At 49.2% G+C, this 25,965-nt stretch overlaps 1 protein-coding gene across 1 annotated transcript; it reads right to left on the bottom strand.

Annotated features, from left to right (window-relative positions):
• Positions 1-1,285: 1,285 nt before the first annotated feature.
• On the bottom strand, positions 1,286-25,139 carry LOC149431259 (protein HEG homolog 1-like). The gene is made up of 8 exons (XM_089665745.1): positions 24,995-25,139; positions 22,608-22,762; positions 19,712-19,840; positions 18,705-18,747; positions 15,854-15,891; positions 14,108-14,192; positions 5,478-5,649; positions 1,286-3,275 (listed from the first exon to the last, which is right to left on the bottom strand). Exons 1-8 carry the CDS (start codon positions 25,006-25,008, stop codon positions 3,159-3,161), a joined length of 753 nt encoding a protein of 250 aa, XP_089521871.1. The 5' UTR covers positions 25,009-25,139; the 3' UTR covers positions 1,286-3,158.
• Positions 25,140-25,965: the final 826 nt, after the last annotated feature.

The raw sequence follows: 25,965 nt of genomic DNA, 5'->3' as shown, positions 1-25,965 counted from the left end.
TGCCTCTGCCCTCTTGGCCTCTGCTTCTGCCTCTGCCCTCTTGGCCCCTGCCTCTGCCCTCTTGGCCCCTGCCTCTGCCTCTGCCCTCTTGGCCTCTGCCTCTGCTCTTGCAAGAGCTTCTTTTTCTGTGAAGGAGCATCTCGCTTCGGATTGCTCTGCGTTTATGCGGGCCTCTAGTAATCTGTCGCTCAAGGCTGAGATTCTTGAGCACGATGATCTGTATGACCGAGAGGAATGTTTAGATGAATTTGATCTGTGTGATCTAGTTTCTTGCAAATGCGAGATACGGAGTTCCGCTTTACCTTTAACATCCAGCACCATGACGTCTCTTTGTCTGTCTATTGATTCTGCCTTGCTCAGTTCTGATAGGGCTTCATCGATATTAGAGTCTTTTAGAAAGGTTATATACCTTGTGGACAGTCTCTTGTATCTTTCTTGAGCTGTGTCCAGCCGCCCGACGGCAACTTGTAAGCTTGTGGCATCACCTGAGGAGGATTTAAGTCCGGACATGAGGGAGGAAACTCGTTCCCATTGTTCCTCCAGGTTATCACATAGCTCATCTTTCGTGGTGTGATAATTTTCGATGACCTTTACCGTCGGTTTGAGAGAGCGTCTTGGTCGCACGACTTGTTCTGCTGGAAGTGTGGATTCTGTTCCCTGCCCTTCATAATGATCAGTATCAGGTTGCATTTGCTTTAGTTCATCACTGGGGAACTGTGCAAAGTCCTTTTCGGCCATTTTGACTTAAGGTGCGCTGTCTCTTTAAGAAAATGAACTTTTGAATTGGACGCTGAAAATCGCCGTACAGCTCCGATAGGTCACCTTGACAAAATTTCTAAGATATTTAGAGTGAATTGCAGGGTTTTGCGGCGGCCACGGCAGTGTAAGGAACGTGCATAGACAGCACTTCTATTATGCGAGGAAAGGTTAATATAGGATGTAAAGAATGGCTTGGCGAGTTGTGGAGGACTTCCAGGCGAGACTATAGATACTGCGTATGCGCAGTGCTTCCGCATAGGCTTGTGGAACATGCACTGTAGCCGGGCAGATTTGCTGCAAGTGGGCCTGTTGCTAGGGAGATTCCTGAGCGTGGTACTGGACTCTGAGGGAATCTGTAGCGGGGTTTGGACTTTAAGGCAGTTTTTGACTGTTCTGTCCCCACATGAAGGCGAATGAAGGTATATCTGATAATGGCTGTGTAACTTCCTACCTTCGTATCCAAGCAGTGGAGCAGACCGGACCGGCAGATGCTCAGGTTAGATGGATCCAAACGTATACACGGGAATGAAATCAGCGTGGGTTTATTTGGTCCAAATACAGCGACAAACAGTGATACAATACTGTAAGGTAGTAGAGGTATTCATGCTGTCCTGTGATATCTTTCCTGAGGCCAACTGCTGGTCAAAAACTGATGCCTTCACAAGCCCAGGGTATTGAATGTCCTGTCACACAGCTATGTAGCAGATAAAATGGCTGCAGGAAGTGACCAGAACCAAGTCTTGCCTAAAACCACGCCCAGCAGAGAAAACACTTACTAGCTATAACAGAGGCATGCAGCATGCAAATTCTGGCCAGCAGACGGCAGCAACAGATCAAGACATAGAAACAAACATGGTGAGATAAGAATTGGTGATACAATGCACAGTTATATAACAAATATGAGGGGAACAGCACACCCGAAACACTTCACAATTCATCCGGCTGCTTCTGTCAGCAGTCACATCATCAATAAATACAAGAGAAGCAGTTCCATTGGCAGCCATACATGCCCACGCCATGACACTACCACCACCATGATCACTGATGAGGTGGTATGCTGAGGACCATGAGCAGTTCCTTCTCCATCCTCTTCTCTTCCCATCACTCTGGTACAAGTTGATGTCGGTCTCCTCTGTCCATAGGATGTTGTTCCAGAACTGTGAAGGCTTTTTTACATGTCGTTTGGCAAACTCTAATCTGGCCTTCCTGTTTTTGAGGCTCACCAATGGTTTCCATCTTGTGGCAAACCCTCTGTATTCACTCTGGTGAAGTCTTCTCTTGATTGGTGACTTTGACACACATACACCTACCTCCTGGAGAGTGTTCTTGATCCGGCCAACTGTTGTGAAGGGTGTTTTCTTCACCAGGGAAAGAATTCTTCGCTCATCCACCACAGTTGTTTTCCGTGGTCTTCCGGGTCTTTTGGTGTTGCTGAGCTCACCGGTGCGTTCCTTCTTTTTAAGAATGTTGCAAACAGTTGTTTTGGCCACGCCTCATGTTTTTGTTATCTCTCTGATGGGTTTGTTTTGTTTTTTCAGCCTAATGATGGCTTCACTGATAGTGACAGCTCTTTGGGTCTCATCTTGAGAGTTGACAGCAACAGATTCCAAATGCAAATAGCACACTTGAAATGAACTCTGGACCTTTTATCTGCTCATTGTAATTGGGATAATGCGGGAATAACACACACCTGGCCATGGAACAGCTGAGAAGCCAATTGTCCCATTACTTGTGGTCCCTTAACAAGTGGGAGGCACCTATGCAAACTGTTGTCATTCCTACACCGTTCACCTTATTTGGATGTAAATACCCTCAAATTAAAGCTGACAGTCTGCAGTTAAAGCACATCTTGTTCGTTTCATTTCAAATCCATTGTGGTGTATAGAGACAAAAATGTTAGAATTGTGTCCATGTCCCAATATTTATGGACCTGACTGTAGGTGGCCCTCAGTTGGACTGATGCTGACAGGTTCATCAAAGATAAGGAGGAGGAATGAAGTATAAATACGAAGTTTCTGGCAGATTCCTCTTCCATACAGAGAATGTCCGGATCCCTGTACAGGGCAGAATGTTGTCTCCATTGTAGAAGGTCCATGTGCTGGTCATTATATACAGAAGGTCCTCAGAGTACAGACAATGTCCGGATCCCTGTACAGGGCAGAATGTTGTCTCCATTGTAGAAGGTCCATGTGCTGGTCATATGGTCAATTATATACAGACCGTCCATGTCTCAGGTGACAACTGAAGAGTAGACAAGAGTCAGGCACAGTCTATGGTTGTCATTGTGGTTCCTGAAGGACCAGACAAGGAGGAATCTTCACATCTTCTGTTCCTACTGAGATATCAGTTCCAACAGAACCATCACAGCGGGTCAATATGAGGCCCGGGCCACCCCAGGCCTAGTCATCATCGATAAAAGCCAGATTGTGACTGCCGCCATTAAAGTTTGTGATGGAAGGAATGGGAACCCTTCCAAAGGTCCTCATCTGGATATCTGATGGTTCCGAATTTTGGTTCTATCAAAGAGAAGGAAAAATGTTATCAGCTATAGACTGCTGCAGTCCATACATGAGCCTAAGAGTCTGCAGTCCATACATGAGCCTAAGAGTCCGCAGTCCATACATGAGCCTAAGAGTCCGCAGTCCATACATGAGCCTATGAGTCCGCAGTCCATACATGATCCTATGAGTCCGCAGTCCATACATGAGCCTAAGAGTCCGCAGTCCATACATGAGCCTAAGAGTCCGCAGTCCATACATGAGCCTAAGAGTCCGCAGTCCATACATGAGCCTAAGAGTCCGCAGTCCATACATGAGCCTAAGAGTCCGCAGTCCATACATGAGCCTAAGAGTCCGCAGTCCATACATGAGCCTAAGAGTCCGCAGTCCATACATGAGCCTAAGAGTCCGCAGTCCATACATGAGCCTATGAGTCCGCAGTCCATACATGATCCTATGAGTCCGCAGTCCATACATGAGCCTAAGAGTCCGCAGTCCATACATGAGCCTAAGAGTCCGCAGTCCATACATGAGCCTATGAGTCCGCAGTCCATACATGAGCCTATGAGTCCGCAGTCCATACATGAGCCTATGAGTCCGCAGTCCATACATGAGCCTATGAGTCCGCAGTCCATACATGAGCCTATGAGTCCGCAGTCCATACATGAGCCTATGAGTCCGCAGTCCATACATGAGCCTATGAGTCCGCAGTCCATACATGAGCCTATGAGTCTGCAGTCCATACATGAGCCTAAGAGACTGCAGTCCATACACGAGTCTATGAGTCTGCAGTCCATACATGAGCCTAAGAGACTGCAGTCCATACACGAGTCTATGAGTCTGCAGTCCATACATGTGCCTATGAGTCTGCAGTCCATACACGAGCCTATGAGTCTGCAGTCCATACACGAGTCTATGAGTCTGCAGTCCATACACGAGCCTAAGAGTCTGCAGTCCATACACGAGCCTAAGAGTCTGCAGTCCATACACGAGCCTAAGAGTCTGCAGTCCATACACGAGCCTAAGAGTCTGCAGTCCATACACGAGCCTAAGAGTCTGCAGTCCATACACGAGCCTAAGAGTCTGCAGTCCATACACGAGTCTATGAGTCTGCAGTCCATACATGAGTCTATGAGTCTGCAGTCCATACATGAGCCTAAGAGTCTGCTTGAGGGGTATGTAAAGGACAATGATTGGAGATAAAGGACAGAGAATGGAGGGTAGGTACAGGACAATAGCAGGAGGAGGACAATGGCAGGAGGGTAGGTATAGGACAATGGCAGGAGGAGGACAATGGCAGGGGGGTAGGTATAGGACAATGGCAGGAGGAGGACAATGGCAGGAGGGTAGGTATAGGACAATGGCAGGGGGGTAGGTATAGGGCAATGGCAGGAGGAGGACAATGGCAGGAGGGGTAGGTGGAGGACAATGGCAGGAGGAGGACAATGGCAGGAGGAGGACAATGGCAGGAGGGGTAGGTATAGGGCAATGGCAGGAGGAGGACAATGGCAGGAGGGGTAGGTATAGGGCAATGGCAGGAGGAGGATAATGGCAGGAGGGGTAGGTATAGGAGAATGGCAGGAGGAGGACAATGGCAGGGGGGTAGGTATAGGGCAATGGCAGGAGGAGGACAATGGCAGGAGGAGGACAATGGCAGGAGGGTAGGTATAGGACAATGGCAGGAGGAGGACAATGACAGGAGGGTAGGTATAGGACAATGGCAGGAGGAGGACAATGGCAGGGGGGTAGGTATAGGGCAATGGCAGGAGGAGGACAATGGCAGGAGGGGTAGGTGGAGGACAATGGCAGGAGGAAGACAATGGCAGGAGGAGGGCAATGGCAGGAGGAGGACAATGGCAGGAGGGGTAGGTATAGGACAATGGCAGGAGGAGGACAATGGCAGGGGGGTAGGTATAGGGCAATGGCAGGAGGAGGACAATGGCAGGAGGGGTAGGTGGAGGACAATGGCAGGAGGAGGACAATGGCAGGAGGAGGACAATGGCAGGAGGAGGACAATGGAAGGAGGGGTAGGTATAGGGCAATGGAAGACTGCATCTGTGTATCTGCAGCCGTGTAATTGGTTGATAGTAAGATATTCGATAATGTAACATTTAAAAAAAGAGTATCATCCAAGAATCGATCAATAATGGTCATATGAAGTCCCAATGATACACCCCCCCCCTCTCTCTCTACCCACTGGCCCTGGAGAAGGAACCTTACCAGCACTGGCCCGTCCCGATGGAGATCCTCCAGGTTCTTTCCAGCTTGGTCAGTCCATTCCCATTCTCTTCTCCAGGAGAATTGGGCTCTTGGCAGCCTCAGAGCTGGCTGGTCGGAGGGGACCCCCAGGACGAGCCTGTCCATGAAGGTGGGTTTTGGTTTTTGCTTTCTCCTGGAAAAGAAACAGACCGATAAAAGAAAATGAAAGCCTATATTAGAGATTAGTATAATGTGATAATTCCACTAGAGGAAGACGAGATCCAAATGTGATCCTAAACCAAGCCTGGTCAACCAAAGTCTACGTCTACGTTCCTAGACAACATGATGGTGCAATATTCCAAAGGTCTTCCTCCACAAGTGTATGAAAATCTTTCTGAACTTGAGAAATCCAACACTTTGTCATTTCAGCACTTTGGCAGCTGGAATGAAAGGATTCATCACCATGGCCTTCTTCCCTGTAGGTGACCAGTCATTATCAGAAGTACAGGAATCAAGGTATCTAGATGGGGTTTCCCAACCCTCTGGTGGCTGACACGTCCCATTTATGAATACATCAGCAGGGTCGCTCTGAAGTAATATGGGTCCCCAAGCACATTAGAATGTCCCCCATAAGCAAGCCCCTCCTTCTTGCTCTCCCTGTGAACATGGCCACTGGAGATGGCATCAAGAACAGTGGTCTTGTACACTGGCGCCCTCCCTGACCTTCCCTCCTCCATACCTGTTGCCAGAATGATGCCATGTTGCCATAGTCAGAGGATTCAGATTGGTTCCAGATTAGAGTGAAACCACTCTGATGCCCCCTCAGTCAGGGTAGTTTCTGATCGCACAGGTGACACCAGGGGTGGACTGACCCTTTGGAAACTCGGGCACTGCCCGAGGGCCCGGGGCCAGTAGGGGGCCCCATGAGATGCCCCCGGTACCTTTTTCATAGGCTTTTTTGAGTTTGGGCAAGGACACAGGAGCCCCATGATCCCCTATTGCCCGGGGGCCCCATGAGTTGTCAGTCCTCCCCTGGGTGACACCCAAGGCCAGCTGGTCATTAGTTCTCTTACAGGATGGATGTCACAAGATCGTAGTCCCGTGTGTGCAATCTTATCTGGTGTCCTCACAGCCCATGTACCATGATCTGTGATAACCTCCTGTGTCCGTTTTTTTTTGCCCTCCGCTGGGGACCCTGGTGGGAAAACAAAGGGTTCATTCATCCCAAACTGACACCTCCTGCAGGTTCTTCACACCCTCAGAACACAGCTAAGCTGCCAGCAATTGTGCAAGAAACGGGCCACACCGCCAGAACCTGCCAAATCATTTCACCGGACAAAGTGCAGAGATAACGGTGGCACAAAGACCGTCTGTCCAAAGCAGATTGAAGATGTAGAGGAGAGAAAAACTGAATAAATCATTAATAACTAAATACTAGCTACTACATCAGACTCTGCACCAGAGGAGCCTACTGCAATGGTTGTGAGCAACTGGGCCCATGAAAAGATGTCCATGACAGCCATTCTGTTAGAAGGACACAGTGACCTTCCCCCTCCCTCCTCCCTTCAGTTCATCCAATACACAAACTGTTAGCTAAGGACAGAACCCCCTTATCAGATCCTTGAGAGGACAGATGAAGACCTTCTCACACCTATTGGCCGAACCCACACTTCAGTCTAGAAACCCTAATAAAAGAGTCAAAGATACCTGCCAGATCTCCCCCCTCTCGTAAATTCCCTAGCTGAAGTCCCTAGCAATCCACATTTGTCTTCTCTTCTTGGTAGAATTCATAATCCCAGTAGATTTCATAACTCATGAAATAATAAGAGCACAGCAAGAAGAAGGACATAAATACCTCCAGCTGTTCATTTGTAGCACCTTCAGCCCAAAACACCACTACCCTAGAAGTGCCGGGACAGCCCAATTCCTGGGCATCCGAAACCTGTTGCATCTAAATTCATTCTGAAGTTATATGTCACGTACCTGGTGGAGATCGAGCTGGAGATGGGGCTTCTCTTGTCCCTCTTGTCCAGCACCCCTGGTGGTGACTGGAGATGGGGCTTCTCTTGTCCCTCTTGTCCAACACCCATGGTGGTGACTGGAGATGGGGCCTCTCTTGCCTCTCTTGTCCAACACCACTGGTGGTGACTGCAGATGGGGCTTCTCTTGCCCCTCTTGTCCATCACCCCTGGTGGTGACTGGAGATGGGGCCTCTCTTGCCCCTCTTGTCCAACACTCCTGGTGGTGACTGGAGATGGGGCTTCTCTTGCCCCTCTTGTCCAACACCCCTGGTGGTGACTGGAGATGGGGCTTCTCTTGCCCCTATTGTCCAACACCCCTGGTGGTGACTGGAGATGGGGCTTCTCTTGCCCCTCTTGTCCAACACCCCTGGTGGTGACTGGAGATGGGGCTTCTCTTGCCCCTCTTGTCCAACACCCCTGGTGGTGGCTGGAGATGGGGCCTCTCTTGCCCCTCTTGTCCAACACCCCTGGTGGTGGCTGGAGATGGGGCCTCTCTTCCCCCTCTTGTCCAACACCCCTGGTGGTGACTGGAGATGGGGCCTCTCTTGCCCCTCTTGTCCAACACCCCTGGTGGTGACTGGAGATGGGGCCTCTCTTCCCCCTCTTGTCCAACACCCCTGGTGGTGACTGGAGATGGGGCTTCTCTTACCCTCTTGTCCAACACCCCTGGTGGTGACTGGAGATGGGGCTTCTCTTGCCCCTCTTGTCCAACACCCCTGGTGGTGACTGGAGATGGGGCTTCTTTTGCCCCTCTTGTCCAACACCCCTGGTGGTGACTGGAGATGGGGATCTCTTGCCCCTCTTGTCCAACACCCCTGGTGGTGACTGGAGATGGGGCTTTTCTTCCCCCTCTTGTCCAACACCCCTGGTGGTGACTGGAGATGGGGCTTCTCTTGCCCTCTTGTCCAACACTCCTGGTAGTGACCACAAGGAGTGTGAGGACGCAGAGTTGCACAAGGGCCAGTGTAGCAGGTAGCACTAGAGGGGGTTTTCAGGAAGAAGATGACCGTAGATTACCATACAGGGACCAGGAACTGGAACAGAGCGACTCTTGCTTGGCAGATACGAGTGTAGCCGGGATACAACCCAAAAGGTCATCAACAGCCAGGCAGTGAGGTGCAGGAATATCAGGCAGAGGACAGAGTCAGGATACGAGCCTAAATTTGTCCACAGACGGACAGCGAGGTACAGGAACATCAGGCAGAAGACAGAGTCAGGGTATGAGACCGGATCTGTCCACAGCCAGGCAGCGAGGTACAAGAACATCAGGCAGAGGACAGAGTCAAGGTACAAGCCCGGATCTGTCCACAGTCGGGCAGCGAGGTACAAGAACATCAGGCAGAGGACAGAGTCAGTATACGAGCCCGGATCTGTCCACAGATGGACAGCGAGGTACAAGAACATCAGGCAGAGGACAGAGTCAGGGTACGAGCCGGGATCTTTCCACAGCCGGGCAGGGAGGTACAAGAACATCAGGCAGAGGACAGAGTCAGGATACGAGCCGGGATTTGTCCACAGTCAGGCAGCGAGGTACAGGAACATCAGGCAGAGGACACAGTCAGGGTACGAGCCGGGATCTGTCCACAGACGTACAGCGAGGTACAAGAACACAAGACAGGAGCAGAGTCAGAAGACAAGCTGAGGTCACAGTAGGCAGGCAGAAATCCAAAGAAAGGTCAGGGACAAGCCGAGTCGTGCGCAGGGTACGCAGATATGGCAGGTCAAGGCTCAGGTAAAGCAGGAACTAGCTGAAGACCACTCAGCAATCCATCCATGTCCAGCTTAAATAAGCCGTTTGGTGCCAGTGCCCATATGTGCGCAGATGTTTTTTGCACACGTTAATACATTGGAGAGCAAGAGAAGAAGAAGAGTGAAAGAAGCAGGGTTAGGTAGGAGCGGAAAGAGGTTCCTGCGAGTCCAGTGGCGTCCCATAGTGATCTGGAATTCCCAGGCTGGTTGGGGGCAGGGTGGGAGGAGCATAGGACCACCATGGGCTCCACACTTTGATGAATGTGGAATGAGAGTCGTGGACTATACTTGTCATTTTCTCATGAACCATGAGATGCTCCTCACCTCCAGGAACCCAACCGAAGGCTTCTTCTAGGCCCTGGCAATGGTGCGTCTTGCGGCTAGGAAGAAATATGTGGCCGTTTTACAGTCATTCAATGCTGGACAATAATACGCAAACATAGTGACATCCCAGCAATCACGCCTTGGACCGGATGATTGGTCAAGTCATTTCTGTCAACATCCCCCTTACCGACAAGAAAGGGGGGCTGCCCTTGCAGTGGTCAGCTCTCGTGTACCAGCAAGAGAAGAAGAAGAGTGAAAGAAGCAGGGCTAGGTAAGAGCGGAAAGAGGTTCCTGCGAGTCCAGTGGCGTCCCACAGCAGCTGGTTGGGGGCTGGGTGGGAGGAGCATAGGACCACCATGGGCTCCACACTTAGATAAATTTGGAATGAGAGTTGTGGACTATACTTGTCATTTTCTCATGAACCATGAGGGTGGTCAAGATGCTCCTCACCTCCGGGAACCCAACCGAAGGCTTCTTCTAGGCCCTGGCAATGGTGCGTCTTGCGGCTAGGAAGAAATATGTGGCCGTTTTACAGTCATTCAGTGCTGGACAATAATACGCAAGTTCTCAGCCTGTAACCTGTAGGTAGCCAAAGACAAATAGTACCTACAGAAAACTAGCTGGGACATGGTCATAAATAGTGACATCCCAGAAACCACGCCTTGGACCGGATGATTGGTCAAGTCATTCCTGTCAACATCCCCCTTACCGACAAGAAAAGGGGACAGCTCTTGCAGTGGTCAGCTCTCGTGTACCAGCAAGAGAAGAAGAGGAGTGAAAGAAGCAGGGCTAGGTAGGAGCAGAAAGAGGTTCCTGCAAGTCCAGTGGCATCCCACTGCGGTCTGGAATTCCCAGGCTGGTTGGGGGCAGGGTGGGAGGAGCATAGGTCCACCATGGGCTCCACACTTTGATGAATTTGGAATGAGAGTTGTGGACTATACTTGTCATTTTCTCATGAACCATGAGGGTGGTCAAGATGCTCCTCACCTCCAGGAACCCAACCGAAGGCTTCTTCTAGGCCCTGGCAATGGTGCGTCTTGCGGCTAGGAAGAAATATGTGGCCGTTTTGCAGTCATTCAATGCTGGACAATAATACGCAAGTTCTCAGCCTGTAACCTGTAGGTAGGCAAAGACAAATAGTACCTACAGAAAACTAGCTGGGACATGGTCGTGAACGAATGCAGGCCATAGACGGGTCAAAAATCTTTATCGGGCAAAAAGAAGATTGTCCTATTTTCGCACCGTTAGTGGGTTAATTGGTGGGCCGTTTTTCGGGGTTTTGGCACATTTTTTTTATCACTAAGTTGGTAAAAAAATCAGCCGATTTTGGCAATCGGCCGATCTTCCCGGCAATGATGGGCAAATCGGCCGATTGTTTTACCGATAAAAAATCTGCACATGAGCCGTGACCTGGAAGAAGAAGAAAAAGAAGTAGAAGAAAAGAAGAAAAAGAAAAGAAGAAGAAGAAGAAAAAGAAGAAGAAGAAAAAGAAGAAGAAAAGAAGAAGAAAAAGAAGAAAAGAAGAAGTATAAGAAGAAGAAGAAGAGGAAGAGAAGAGGAAGAAAAAGAAGAAGAAGAAGAAAAGAAGGAGAAGAAAATAAAGGGAAGAAAAGAAGAAGAAAAAGAAGAAGAAGAAGAAAAGAAGAAGAAGAAAGAAGAAGAAGAAAGAAGAAGAAGAAGAAAAGAAGAAGAAAAGAAGAAGAAAGAAAAGAAGAAGAAAGAAAAGAAGAAGAAGAAAGAAAAGAAGAAGAGAAAGAAGAAGAAGAAGAAAAGAAGAAGAAGAAAGAAGAAGAAAAGAAGAAGAAAGAAGAAGAAAGAAGAAGAAAAGAAGAAGAAAGAAGAAGAAGAAGAAAGAAAAGAAGAAGAAAGAAGAAGAAGAAGAAGAAAAGAAGAAAAAGAAGAGGAAGAAGAAGAAAAGAAGAAGAAAGAAAAGAAGAAGAGAAGAAGAAGAAAGAAAAGAAGAAGAAGAAAAGAAGAAGAAAGAAAAGAAGAAGAAGAAAAGAAGAAGAAAGAAAAGAAGAAGAAGAAAAGAAGAAGAAAAAGAAGAAGAAGAAGAAAAGAAGAAGAAAAAGAAGAAGAAGAAGAAAAGAAGGAGAAGAAGATGAAAAGAAGAAGAAAAGAAGAAGAAAGAAAAGAAGAAGAAAGAAAAGAAGAAGAAGAAAGAAGAAGAAGAAGAGAAGAAGAAGAAAGAAGAAGAAGAAAGAAGAGGAAGAAGAAAAGAAGAAGAAAGAAGAAGAAGAAGAAAAGAAGAAGAAGAAGAAAAGAAGAAGAAAGAAAAGAAGAAGAAGAAAAGAAGAAGAAGAAGAAAAAGAAAAGAAGAAGAAGAAAAGAAGGAGAAGAAGATGAAAAGAGGAAAGAAGAAGAAGAAAGAAAAGAAGAAAGAAGAAGAAGAAAAGAAGAAGAAGAAAGAAGAAGAAGAAAAGAAGAAGAAGAAGAAAAGAAGGAGAAGAAGATGAAAAGAAGAAAAGAAGAAGAAAGAAAAGAAGAAGAAGAAAAGAAGAAGAAAGAAGAAGAAGAAAAGAAGAAGAAGAAAGAAGAAGAAGAAAGAAGAAGAAGAAAAGAAGAAGAAAAGAAGAAGAAAGAAAAGAAGAAGAAAGAAAAGAAGAAGAAAGAAAAGAAGAAGAAAGAAAAGAAGAAGAAGAAGAAGAAGAAAAGAAGAAGAAAGAAAAGAAGAAGAAGAAAAGAAGAAAGAAAAGAAGAAGAAAGAAAAGAAGAAGAAGAAAAGAAGAAGAAGAAAAGAAGAAGAAAAAGAAGAAAAGAAGAAGAAAAAGAAGAAGAAAAAGAAGAAGAAGAAGAAGAAAAGAAGAAGAAAAAGAAGAAGAAGAAAAGAAGAAGAAAAAGAAGAAGAAGAAGAAGAAGAAGAAGAAAAGAAGAAGAAAAAGAAGAAGAAAAAGAAGAAGAAAAAGAAGAAGAAAAAGAAGAAGAAAAAGAAGAAGAAGAAAAGAAGAAGAAAAAGAAGAAGAAGAAGAAGAAGAAGAAAAAGAAGAAGAAAAAGAAGAAGAAAAAGAAGAAGAAAAAGAAGAAGAAAAAGAAGAAGAAAAAGAAGAAGAAAAGAAGAAGAAAAAGAAGAAGAAAAAGAAGAAGAAAAGAAGAAGAAAAAGAAGAAGAAAAAGAAGAAGAAAAAGAAGAAGAAAAAGAAGAGGAAAAAGAAGAAGAAAAAGAAGAGGAAAAAGAAGAAGAAAAAGAAGAAGAAAAAGAAGAAGAAAAAGAAGAAGAAAAAGAAGAAGAAAAAGAAGAAGAAAAGAAGAAGAAAAAGAAGAAGGAAAAGAAGAAGGAAAAGAAGAAGGAAAAGAAGAAGAAGAAGAAAAAGAAGAAGAAAAAGAAGAAGAAAAGAAGAAGAAAAGAAGAAGAAAAGAAGAAGAAGAAGAAGAAGAAGAAGAAGAGAAGAAGAAGGAGAAGAAAAGAAGGAGAAGAAAAGAAGGAGAAGAAAAGAAGGAGAAGAAAAGAAGGAGAAGAAAAGAAGGAGAAGAAAAGAAGGAGAAGAAAAGAAGGAGAAGAAAAGAAGGAGAAGAAAAGAAGGAGAAGAAAAGAAGGAGAAGAAAAGAAGGAGAAGAAAAGAAGAAGAAGAAGAAGAAGAAAAAGAATTCCAGTCCGTTATTATATTTTATATGAAAAGTCTTGCGGTTGCAACAATGTATCTATTTGTATCCGAATAAAACCATCTGTATCCGAAATGGATACAAATGGATACATTGTTGCAACCGCAAGACTTTCATGTCACATATATTAGCGGAGTTCTCTGCAGGGACAGAAGTCATTAAATGTCAGCCGCAGGCAGGACGAAAATCGGCCGATTTTTTTTACCATTGGTGGTAATGTTGGCCGATCAAATGACCGATTTTTTTTTTTTTTTTTTTTTTTTTTTTTTAAAACGTCCGGTTTTCGACCCGTCTATGGCCTGCAACAGTGCCATCCCAGCAACCACGCCTTGGACCGGATGATTAATCAAGTCATTTCTGTCCACATCGCCCTTACCGACAAGAAAAGGGGGCTGCCCCTGCAGTGGTCGGCTCTCGTGTACCAGCAAACCAAGGAAGACCCATCAATCCATATGAGAGCCAACGTTCCGTCTTCTTGACTGATTGGACTTTGTTGTCTCTCTTTGTTTCTCTGTAATACCTTTTTAGTGTAAATATTTTATTTGCAGCATTTTCATTATTAAAAAAGTGTTAAAACTCTCTGTAATGCGCTAAGAGAAACTCAAAGCACCCCCCCTGCCTACCCCCTCTGCCTTGTGACGTGTAAATCTCTGAATATGCCTGTGTGTGGTAGCAGCGCACGTTACAGACGTTTATTCTATTGCTGACACTGGGAAGGCGCTCGGCTTCTCAGTAAAAAAATGTCGGTGGTGGCAGTTTAAAGGGTGAATCGCTTCATTAACTAAACCCATTGACCATCGCTCTCAGGATTGTGGTCCCGCGAGCTGGAAAATCTATGTGCAGGGTGGGGCTGAGAGTGTCATTGTTGTGTCATCTAAGCTTCACCTTCTGGCAGCCCCAGGGCACCACAAGACGGTGATCGCCCCGTTTCTATAGGATATAGAGGGGAGGTACTTACCGGAAGTAACAGAAGAGAACGGCGACCAGTGACACCAGAAGGACACCGACAGCGCAGGACTCCACAATCACCACCAGCAGGAGAGCTACGGGAGACAGAATGTTATACATCTCTGTAACACCCCAATACACGTCACACCCCATTATAATCCACGCTGAGCCATCACACCCCATTCTGAGCCATCACACCCCATTCTGAGCCATCACACCCCAAAACACATCATTCTGACCCATCACAACCCATTATAACCCATCCTGAGCAATCGCACCCCATTCTGAGCCATCACACCCCGTTATAACCCTTACTGAGCAATCACACCCCATTATAACCCTGAATAAGCAATCACACCCCATTATAACCCATCCAGAGCCATTTACAACCCAGTATGCCACATTCTAAGCCATCACACCCCATTATAACCTTGAATAAGTAATCACACCCCATTATAACTCATCCGGAGCCATTTACAACCCAATACACCACATTCTGACCCATGACAACCCATAATAATCCATCCTGAGCAATCACACCCCATTCTGAGCCATGACACCCCATTATAACCCATCCAGAGCCATTTACATCCCAATACGCCCCATCCTGAGCCTTCACATCCCAATACGCCCCATCCTGAGCCTTCACATCCCAATACGACCCATCCTGAGCTTTCACACCCCAACACACGTCATTCTGACCCATCACAACCCATTATAACCCATCCTGAGCAATCACACCCCATTCTGAGCCATTACACCCGTTATAACCCTTACTGAGCAATCACACCCCATTATAACCAATCCAGAGCCATTTACAACCCAATACGCCCCATCCTGAGCCTTCACATCCCAATACGCCCCATCCTGAGCCTTCACATCCCAATACGCCCCATCCTGAGCCTTCACATCCCAATACGCCCCATCCTGAGCCTTCACATCCCAATACGCCCCATCCTGAGCCTTCACACCCCAATACGCCCCATCCTGATCTTCACATCCCAATACGCCCCATCCTGAGCCTTCACATCCCAATACGCCCCATCCTGAGCCTTCACACCACAATACGCCCCATCCTGAGCCTTCACATCCCAATACGCCCCATCCTGAGCCTTCACACCCCAATACGCCCCATCCTGAGCCTTCACATCCCAATACGCCCCACCCTGAGCCTTCACATCCCAATACGCCCCATCCTGAGCCTTCACATCCCAATACGCCCCACCCTGAGCCTTCACATACCAATACACCCCAGCCTGAGTCATCACACCCCATCCTGAGACATCACATCCCAATACGCCCCACCCTGAGCCTTCACACCCCAATACACCCCATCCTGAGACATCACACCCCAATACACCCCATCCTGAGCCTTCACATCCCAATACGCCCCACCCTGAGCCTTCACATCCCAATACGCCCCATCCTGAGTCATCACACCCCATCCTGAGACATCACATCCCAATACGCCCCATCCTGAGACATCACACCTCAATACACCCCATCCTGAGTTATGACACCACATACCCCACTGTAACCCATCCTGTGTCATCACACCCCAATATACCACACCTTGAGCCATTACGCCCCACCCTGCACCACCACACCCCAATACTCCCCCATTATTTTACACAATACATGGGTATGGAGAACTCTCTGAGCACACATATACTATACTGTCTTCTCTGTAGGTATGGTGGGGGGAGGGGCACAGTGTAATCGGTACCCATGGAGATGGGCAGTTGATGGCACTCACCCTCTTGGCAGTTGAAGCCGCCATATCCCAGGGGGCACCTGGAAGACAACAGAGGGAGATACAGCAGATGGTCAGTTGATGGTGGGGGGGGGGCAGTTTGCATGAGATCAGTTCATCCATAGAGATGACATACAACATCCAGCCCTCCACACACTGCATGCAGCATTCCCGTCGCCGGCGTTAGCTGTGCTCCTCACAGTGACTGGATCAGGAAATATTCAAACTGGTGTCCAAGATGCCAAACGTTTGCAGTCCATCAAGGTGCAAGGGGCACAGGAATTCAGATACAGTTGGGCTACAGTATATGGCCACCTACAGGCAGAGGCAGACTGACAACTCATGGGGCCCCCAGGCAATAGGAAATCATGGGGCCCCTGTGACCTCGCCCACACTCAAATCACACACAAAAAAGCCTATGAAAGGTACCAGGGGCATCTTATGGGGACCCATACTGACTCCAAGCCCTCGGGCAGTGCCTGAGAGCCTAAATGGTCTGTCCACCCCTGCCTACAGGTGGTCTGGACACTGAAAAACAAAAAAAACTGCAAGTCAGTCCACGGTACGACCCACTCCTCTACCCAGCATGCTTCAGTTTTGTGGTCAGACAGTACCCAGAGCATGGATGGAATTCCCAGAGGGACCGGAGTCTTGTTCTCCTTCATCGAAGGATCGCTGTCTTCTTCTCCTTCATTGAAGGACAGGTGTCTTCTTCTCCTTCATTGAAGGAAAGCTGTCTTCTTCTCCTTCATTGAAGGACAGATGTCTTGTTTTCCTTCATTGAAGGACCTCTGTCTTCTTCTCCTTCATTGAAGGACCGCTGTCTTCTTCTCCTTCATTGAAGGACCGCTGTCTTCTTCTCCTTCATTGAAGGACCGCTGTCTTCTTCTCCTTCATTGAAGGACCGCTGTCTTCTTCTCCTTCATTGAAGGACCGCTGTCTTCTTCTCCTTCATTGAAGGACCGCTGTCTTCTTCTCCTTCATTGAAGGACCGCTGTCTTCTCCTTCATTGAAGGACCGGTGTCTTGTTCCCCTTCATTGAAGGACCACTGTCTTCTTCTCCTTCATTGAAGGACCGGTGTCTTCTTCTCCTTCATTGAAGGACCGGTGTCTTGTTCCCCTTCATTGAAGGACCGCTGTCTTCTCCTTCATTGAAGGACCGCTGTCTTCTTCTCCTTCATTGAAGGACCGCTGTCTTCTTCTCCTTCATTGAAGGACCGCTGTCTTCTTCTCCTTCATTGAAGGACCGCTGTCTTCTTCTCCTTCATTGAAGGACCGCTGTCTTCTTCTCCTTCATTGAAGGACCGGTGTCTTGTTCCCCTTCATTGAAGGACCGCTGTCTTCTCCTTCATTGAAGGACCGCTGTCTTCTTCTCCTTCATTGAAGGACCGGTGTCTTCTTCTCCTTCATTGAAGGACCGCTGTCTTCTCCTTCATTGAAGGACCGCTGTCTTCTTCTCCTTCATTGAAGGACCGCTGTCTTCTTCTCCTTCATTGAAGGACCGCTGTCTTCTTCTCCTTCATTGAAGGACCGGTGTCTTCTTCTCCTTCATTGAAGGACCGCTGTCTTCTCCTTCATTGAAGGACCGCTGTCTTCTTCTCCTTCATTGAAGGACCGCTGTCTTCTTCTCCTTCATTGAAGGACCGCTGTCTTCTTCTCCTTCATTGAAGGACCGCTGTCTTCTTCTCCTTCATTGAAGGACAGGTGTCTTCTTCTCCTTCATTGAAGGAAAGCTGTCTTCTTCTCCTTCATTGAAGGACAGATGTCTTGTTTTCCTTCATTGAAGGACCGCTGTCTTCTTCTCCTTCATTGAAGGACCGCTGTCTTCTTCTCCTTCATTGAAGGACCGCTGTCTTCTTCTCCTTCATTGAAGGACCGCTGTCTTCTTCTCCTTCATTGAAGGACCGCTGTCTTCTTCTCCTTCATTGAAGGACCGCTGTCTTCTTCTCCTTCATTGAAGGACCGCTGTCTTCTTCTCCTTCATTGAAGGACCGCTGTCTTTTTCTCCTTCATTGAAGGACCGCTGTCTTCTTCTCCCTAATTGAAGGACCGCTGTCTTCTTCTTCTTCATTGAAGGACCGCTGTCTTCTTCTCCTTCATTGAAGGACCGCTGTCTTCTTCTCCTTCATTGAAGGACCGCTGTCTTCTTCTCCCTAATTGAAGGACCGCTGTCTTCTTCTCCTTCATTGAAGGACCGCTGTCTTCTTCTCCTTCATTGAAGGACCGCTGTCTTTTTCTCCTTCATTGAAGGACCGCTGTCTTCTTCTCCTTCATTGAAGGACCGCTGTCTTCTTCTCCTTCATTGAAGGACCGCTGTCTTTTTCTCCTTCATTGAAGGACCGCTGTCTTCTTCTCCCTAATTGAAGGACCGCTGTCTTCTTCTTCTTCATTGAAGGACCGCTGTCTTCTTCTCCTTCATTGAAGGACCGCTGTCTTCTTCAGATACAGTCTGGAGATCCAAAACACAATCCAGCTGAGCAAACACGTTACGGACCACACTAGGAGGACTGGGGACCACCTACAGCACAGGAACCGTCTGGAGGACTAACACTCGACTCTGATTGGATGAGGTGGGACCTCCTACCTGATAGGGAAACCTATCAACACAACCAAAAGGGAGAGCACTGAAGACCAACCTGATTCTGCAGACCAGGATGAAAGAGGACATTAGTGAGACACTGAGGCATGCTGGGTAGAGGCGGAGTTATCCTGTGGCTGGTTTACAATTTGCCCATTTGCCAGTGTCCAATTCTCCTGTAGGTGGCAGTATAACCCGACTGACTGTATCTAAATTCCTGTGTCCCTCAATGGACGAGAACAAAAAGTGGAGAATTAAGCTCACGGCGTGACTTACCTCCGGCACTGACCCTCCATCCACCAGAATCCGCTCTCACATGCTGCAAGTAGAAATCAGCACAATAAGAAAGGCTTCAATTTCTATGGCACACCCCCCCCCCCCCCACTTCATACAAATCTGCCATTCACGCCAACCCCAGTGCTCTATGTGTGATGAAATGTTGGAGAATCTCCATCCTGAGAACGTCGGAAGACGTGAGCCAATCAAACCCAAGCAAGTCAGCTGACCTCACTAATGCTACTACTATTGGCCTCCCCTGGTGCCACCTACAGACAGATGCAGAGGCCGCATTATCTACAGCGTACAGAGTCCCCATAGTTATGACACGTAAGTAGGTACTGCCGGTAAGTGTCCCTGTAGTTATGACATGTAGGTAGGTACTGCAGTTAATGTCCCTGTAGTGATGGTCTAGTAGGTAGGTACTGCATGTTAGTGTCCCTGTAGTGATGGCCTAGTTGGTAGGTACTGCATGTTAGTGTCCCTGTAGTTATGACATGTAGGTAGGTATTGCATGTTAGTGTCGCTGTAGTGATGGCCTAGTAGGTAGGTACTGCATGATAGTGTCCCTGTAGTTATGACACATAGGTAGGTACTGCATGATAGTGTCCCTGTAGTTATGACACATAGGTAGGTACTGCATGTTAGTACCCCTGTAGTAATGGCCTAGTAGCTAGTAGGTAGGTACTGCATGTTAGTGCCCCTGTAGTGATGGCCTAGTAGGTAGTAGGTAGGTACTGCATGTTAGTGCCCCTGTAGTGATGGCCTAGTAGGTAGTAGGTAGGTACTGCATGTTAGTGCCCCTGTAGTGATGGCCTAGTAGGTAGTAGGTAGGTACTGCATGTTAGTGCCCCTGTAGTGATGGCTTAGTAGCTAGTAGGTAGGTACTGCATGTTAGTGCCCCTGTAGTGATGGCTTAGTAGGTAGTAGGTAGGTACTGCATGTTAGTGCCCTGTAGTGATGACTTGCAGTTAGGTCATTATTGCCTTTAGGTGTCCATCACTCACCTCTACATGAGCGGTCACTGGGGTTGAATTTATAATATCCACTCCGGCACTCGCAAGTCACCAGACCGGCATGGCTCTGACAGTCGCTGGAGGCAGAGTCACATGATGCAAAGTCACATAGACTGAGACCTGCAGGAGGGAGATGGAGAGATTAGACAGCGAAAGGTGACATCAGATACGGAGGGGCCAACCATGAGAGATGGGAGATAATGGGCTGTACCTGAGGAGTCAAACATGAGAGATGGGAGATAATGGGCTGTTTCTACTGGGCCAACCATGAGAGATGGGAGATACTGGGTTGTACCAGAGGAGTCAAACATGAGATAGGGGAGAAACTGGGTTGTGTCTGAAGGACCTACCATGAGAGATGGGAGATACTGGGCTGTTTCTACTGGGCCAACCATGAGAGATGGGAGTTAATGGGCTGTTTCTACTGGGCCAACCATGAGAGATGGGAGATACTGGGCCAACCATGAGAGATGGGAGATACTGGGCCAACCATGAGAGATGGGAGATAATGGGCTGTTTCTACTGGGCCAACCATGAGAGATGGGAGATACTGGGCTCTTTCTACTGGACCAACCATGAGAGATGGGAGATACTGGGCTGTTTCTACTGGGCCAACCATGAGAGATGAGAGATACTGAGCTGTTTCTACTGGGCCAACCATAAGAGATGGGAGATACTGGGCTGTTTCTACTGGGCCAACCATGAGAGATACTGAGCTGTTTCTACTGGGCCAACCATGAGAGATGAGAGATACTTGGCTGTTTCTACTGGGCCAACCATGAGAGATGGGAGATACTAAGCTATGTCTGAAGGCCCAACCATGACACAAAAAGAAGATACTGGGCTGTGTCTGAGCAACCAACCATGAGAGATGTGGGGCCAATATTTATAAAGGGTTCGAAATCTTTCCCAAGTAATTATAGACCTGTTAGTGTAACTTCTATAGTTGGGAAGATACTGGAGAGTTTAATAAAAGACCACAGAGATGAGTTCTTGCTGGAAACAAATATTGTAACCAACAGACAGCGTGGATTCATGAAAGACAGAAGTTGTCAAACAAATCTGATTTCTTTTTATGAGGGGGTGAGCAAAACCTTGGACAGAGGGGTGGCTATGGACGTGGTATACTTGGACAGAGGAGTGGCGGTGGGCGTGGTATAATTGGACAGAGGGGTGACGGTGGATGTGGTATACTTGGACAGAGGGGTGGACGTAGTATACTTAGACATAGGGTTGGTGGTGGACATGGTATACTTGGACAGAGGGTTGGCGGTGGACGTTGAATACTTGGACAGAGGGGTGGCGGTGGACGTGGTATACTTGGACAGAGGGGTAGCGGTGGACCTGGTATACTTGGACAGAGGGGTGGCGGTGGATGTGGTATACTTGGACAGAGGGGTGGCGATGGATGTGGTATACTTGGACAGAGGGGTGGCGGTGGACGTGGTATACTTGGACAGAGGGGTGGCGGTGGACGTGGTCTACTTGGACAGAGGGGTGGATGTGGACGTGGAATACTTGGACAGAGGGGTGGCGGTGGACATGGTATACTTGGACAGAGGGGTGGCGGTGGATGTGGTATACTTGGACAGAGGGGTGGCGGTGGACGTGGTATACTTGGACAGAGGGGTGGCGGTGGACGTGGTATACTTGGACAGAGGGGCCAACCATTAGAGTTGGGAGATATTGGGCTGTGTCTGAGGGGCCAACCATGAGAGATGGAAGATATTGGGCTGTGTCTGAGCGGCCAACCATGAGATGTGGGAGATACTGGGCTGTGTCTGAGGGGCCAACCATTAGAGTTGGGAGATACTGGGCTGTGTCTGAGGGGCCAACCATTAGAGTTGGGAGATACTGGGCTGTGTCTGAGGGGCCAACCATGAGATGTGGGAGATACTGGGCTGTGTCTGAGGGGCCAACCATTAGAGTTGGGAGATACTGGGCTGTGTCTGAGGGGCCAACCATTAGAGTTGGGAGATGTTGGGCTGTGTCTGAGGGGCCAACCATTAGAGTTGGGAGATGTTGGACTGTGTCTGAGGGGCCAACCATTAGAGTTGGGAGATGTTGGACTGTGTCTGAAGGGCCAACCATTAGAGTTGGGAGATGTTGGGCTGTGTCTGAGGGGCCAACCATTAGAGTTGGGAGATGTTGGACTGTGTCTGAGGGGCCAACCATTAGAGTTGGGAGATGTTGGACTGTGTCTGAGGGGCCAACCATTAGAGTTGGGAGATGTTGGACTGTGTCTGAAGGGCCAACCATTAGAGTTGGGAGATGTTGGGCTGTGTCTGAGGGGCCAACCATTAGAGTTGGGAGATACTGGGCTGTGTCTGCTGAGGGTAAGAAGATGTAGGCTATAACTGCACTACAGCTTTAATTCCCATTTTTCCTAAGACTGTCGGAAATCTCAGACGTTTCTTCTCTAGTTTATACATTTTGTTAGAGTATGACTTGTTAGAGTATGACCAAAATGGAGCTGTGATGAGCCCCATATGAGTTGAAGATGTACCAAGGCTCCGACGGAAGCTTTTCATTCTACTGGACTTGACTTGTGGAGCTGAAGTTTAATCTGGGTGCCTGCGATTGTTCATCTGGCTCCACCTCTTAGTATAAAGTGTATCTCCAGCTAAAACCTGGTTTTCAGTTTCGGATGGAGTGTGAAGGGGTTGACCCTCTGTCAGAGGACTGAAGAAGAAAATTGTGGGGATCTCTGAAATGCATCAATTCCATCTCTGCCATGAGTTCATGGAAGGTCTGCCTAGGCACCACTTCCTTCCTTGACCTCTGACCCCACCCCTTCCCATTCTGTACTGCCCCCAACTCCAGGCACCACCTATACCGGAGTGGCGGGAGAGCCCCAACATGTTACACGGATTCTACCACATCTTACTCTGGTAGACGTCTCTTCCAAGAAGGGAGATACAGGAGCCATTCCCCTCCTCACACCGCAGTGAAGAGACTTTCAGTTCTTCTCGAAGAGCCTCCTCAGTGACCTCATACAGCATGGAGAAGGAGTGGACGATGGTCACGTGTCCCTCGCTGGGTCTACCAAGGAAAACAATCTGTAATAACATGACATACAAGACCGGGAAGAACGTGTCCTGACCCTCATGTTCCTCATGTCCTGGCCTCGCCTGTCCCCCCTTCCCTCATGTCCTGTCCCCCATATTGTGTCCTATCCCTCATGTCCTGTCCCCCATATTGTGTCCTATCCCTCATGTCCTGTCCTCCATATTGTGTCCTGTCACCCCCATCCTTCATGTCCTGTCCCCCCATATCTTGTCCCTCATGTCCTATCCCCCCCCATATCCTGACCCTCATGTCCTGTAACCCATGTCCTGGCCTGTCCCCCCGGTATACTGACCTTCATGTCCTTTCCCACCATTCCTCATCCTGTCCGGTCCCCCTGTCCCCCATATTGTGTCCTGTCACCTGGTATCCTTTCCCTCATAACCTGTCCTGTCTTCAGCATTCTGTCTCTCATGACCCATCTCCTGTCCCTCATGTCCATTCCCCCCATCCCTCATGTCCTCTCCCCCATAACCTGTTCTGAACCCCCAGCATTCTGCCCATCATGTTCGGTCCCCTATATTGTGTCCTGTCCCCCAGTATCCTGACCTTCATGTCCATTCCCCCGTCCCTCATTTCCCATCCCTTGTGTCCTGTCTCTCATGTCTCCTCTCTTGTGTCCTGTCCCCCATGTCCCATCCCTCGTGTCCTGTCCCTGGTGTACCATCCCTTGTGTCTTGTCCCTCGTGTCCCATCCCTATTGTTCTCTCCCTGATGTCCCATCCCTTGTGTCCCGTCCCTCGTGTCCTATCCCCTGTGTCCCGTCCCTGGTGTACCATCCCTTGTGTCCCGTCCCTGGTTTCCCATCCCATGTGTCCTGTGCCTGGTGTCCCATCCCTTGTGTCCTGTCCCTGGTGTCTCCTCCCTCGTGTCCCGTCCCTGGTGTCTCCTCCCTCGTGTCCCGTCCCTGGTGTCTCCTCCCTCGTGTCCCGTCCCTGGTGTCTCCTCCCTCGTGTCCCGTCCCTGGTGTCTACTCTCTCGTGTCCCGTCCCTGGTGCTCCTCCCTCGTGTCCCGTCCCTGGTGTCTCCTCTCTCGTGTCCCGTCCCTGGTGTCTCCTCCCTCGTGTCCCGTCCCTGGTGTCTCATCCCTCGTGTCCCGTCCCTGGTGTCTCCTCTCTCGTGTCCCGTCCCTGGTGTCTCCTCCCTCGTGTCCCGTCCCTGGTGTCTCCTCTCTCGTGTCCCATCCCTGGTGTCTCCTCCCTCGTGTACCCTCCCTCGTGTCTCCTCCCTCGTGTCCAGTCCCTGGTGTCTCCTCCCTGGTGTCCCGTCCCTGGTGTCTCCTCCCTCGTGTCCCGTCCCTGGTGTCTCCTCCCTTGTGTCCCGTCCCTGGTGTCTCCGCCCTCGTGTCCCGTCCCTGGTGTCTCCTCCCTCGTGTCCCGTCCCTGGTGTCTCCGCCCTCGTGTCCCGTCCCTGGTGTCTCCTCTCTCCTGTCCCGTCCCTGGTGTCTCCTCCCTCGTGTCCCGTCCCTGGTGTCTCCTCCCTCGTGTCCCGTCCCTGGTGTCTCCTCTCTCGTGTCCCGTCCCTGGTGTCTCCGCCCTCGTGTCCCATCCCTGGTGTCTCCGCCCTCGTGTCCCGTCCCTGGTGTCTCCGCCCTCGTGTCCCGTCCCTAGTGTCTCCTCTCTCCTGTCCCGTCCCTGGTGTCTCCTCCCTCGTGTCCCGTCCCTGGTGTCTCCTCTCTCGTGTCCCGTCCCTAGTGTCTCCTCTCTCCTGTCCCGTCCCTGGTGTCTCCTCCCTCGTGTCCCGTCCCTGGTGTCTCCTCTCTCGTGTCCCGTCCCTGGTGTCTCCTCTCTCCTGTCCCGTCCCTGGTGTCTCCGCCCTCGTGTCCCGTCCCTGGTGTCTCCGCCCTCATGTCCCGTCCCTAGTGTCTCCTCTCTCCTGTCCCGTCCCTGGTGTCTCCGCCCTCGTGTCCCGTCCCTGGTGTCTCCTCTCTCCTGTCCCGTCCCTGGTGTCTCCTCTCTCGTGTCCCGTCCCTGGTGTCTCCTCTCTCCTGTCCCATCCCTGGTGTCTACTCTCTCGTGTCCTGTCCCTGGTGTCTCCTCTCTCCTGTCCCATCCCTGGTGTCTCCTCCCTCGTGTCCAAAAAAGGTAAAGTATAAAAAAAAAAAAGTGTAAGCGAACTACAAATCGCTTGTCAATGAACTGAGGCGCCACAGAACTTCCTGAGCCAATCACCATACTTCTTCCCATCCCCCGCACCCAGGATACTCACTGCAGACCGCTCATCGATGTGGACAGATATCCCTCAAGATGGCCGAAAACATCCCCGAACTACAAGAGAAATACACGTCATATCGTATGTACCGGACGATGGGCCCACCCCCGTATACTATATCCATCGATGGCCGAGGACCCGCGCTCAATGTCCGTCTGTGTGAACCCGCGCTCAATGTCCGTCCCATGCGTGTGAACCCGCGCTCAATGTCCGTCCCATGCGCGTGAACCCGCGCTCAATGTCCGTCCCATGCGTGTGAACCCGCGCTCAATGTCCGTCCCATGCGTGTGAACCCGCGCTCAATGTCCGTCCCATGCGCGTGAACCCGCGCTAAATGTCCGTCCCATGCGCGTGAACCCGCGCTCAATGTCCGTCCCATGCGTGTGAACCCGCGCTCAATGTCCGTCCCATGCGTGTGAACCCGCGCTCAATGTCCGTCCCATGCGTGTGAACCCGCGATCAATGGCCGTCCCGTGCGTGTGAACCCACGTTCAATGTCCGCAACATCCGACGTAACGATGCACAACATCCGACGTACCGATTCCCAACATCCCACGTAACGATCCGCAACATCCGACGTATCGATCCGCAACATTCAACGTAACGATCCGCAACATGCGACGTAATGATCCGCAACATCCAACGTAACGATCCGCAACATCCAACGTAACGATCCGCAACATCCAACGTAACGATCCGCAACATCCCACGTAACGATCCGCAACATCCAACGTAACGATCCGCAACATCCGACGTAACGATCCGCAACATCCCACGTAACGATCCGCAACATCCAACGTAACGATCCGCAACATCCGACGTAACGATCCGCAACATCCAACGTAACGATCCGCAACATCCGACGTAACGATCCGCAACATCCAACGTAATGATTAGAGCTGAGCGAAGTATTCAAAAATTTGATTCGGCTGATTCGGTGAATTCGCGGAATAAATTCGATTCGAGTC

Source organism: Staurois parvus, unplaced genomic scaffold (genome assembly GCF_062004578.1).
Source record: "Staurois parvus isolate SC_StPar_1 unplaced genomic scaffold, SC_StPar_1.0 ptg002317l, whole genome shotgun sequence".
In the NCBI taxonomy this organism is placed as follows: Eukaryota; Metazoa; Chordata; class Amphibia; order Anura; family Ranidae; genus Staurois; species Staurois parvus.
This window is presented reverse-complemented; position numbering and strand designations above follow the sequence as displayed.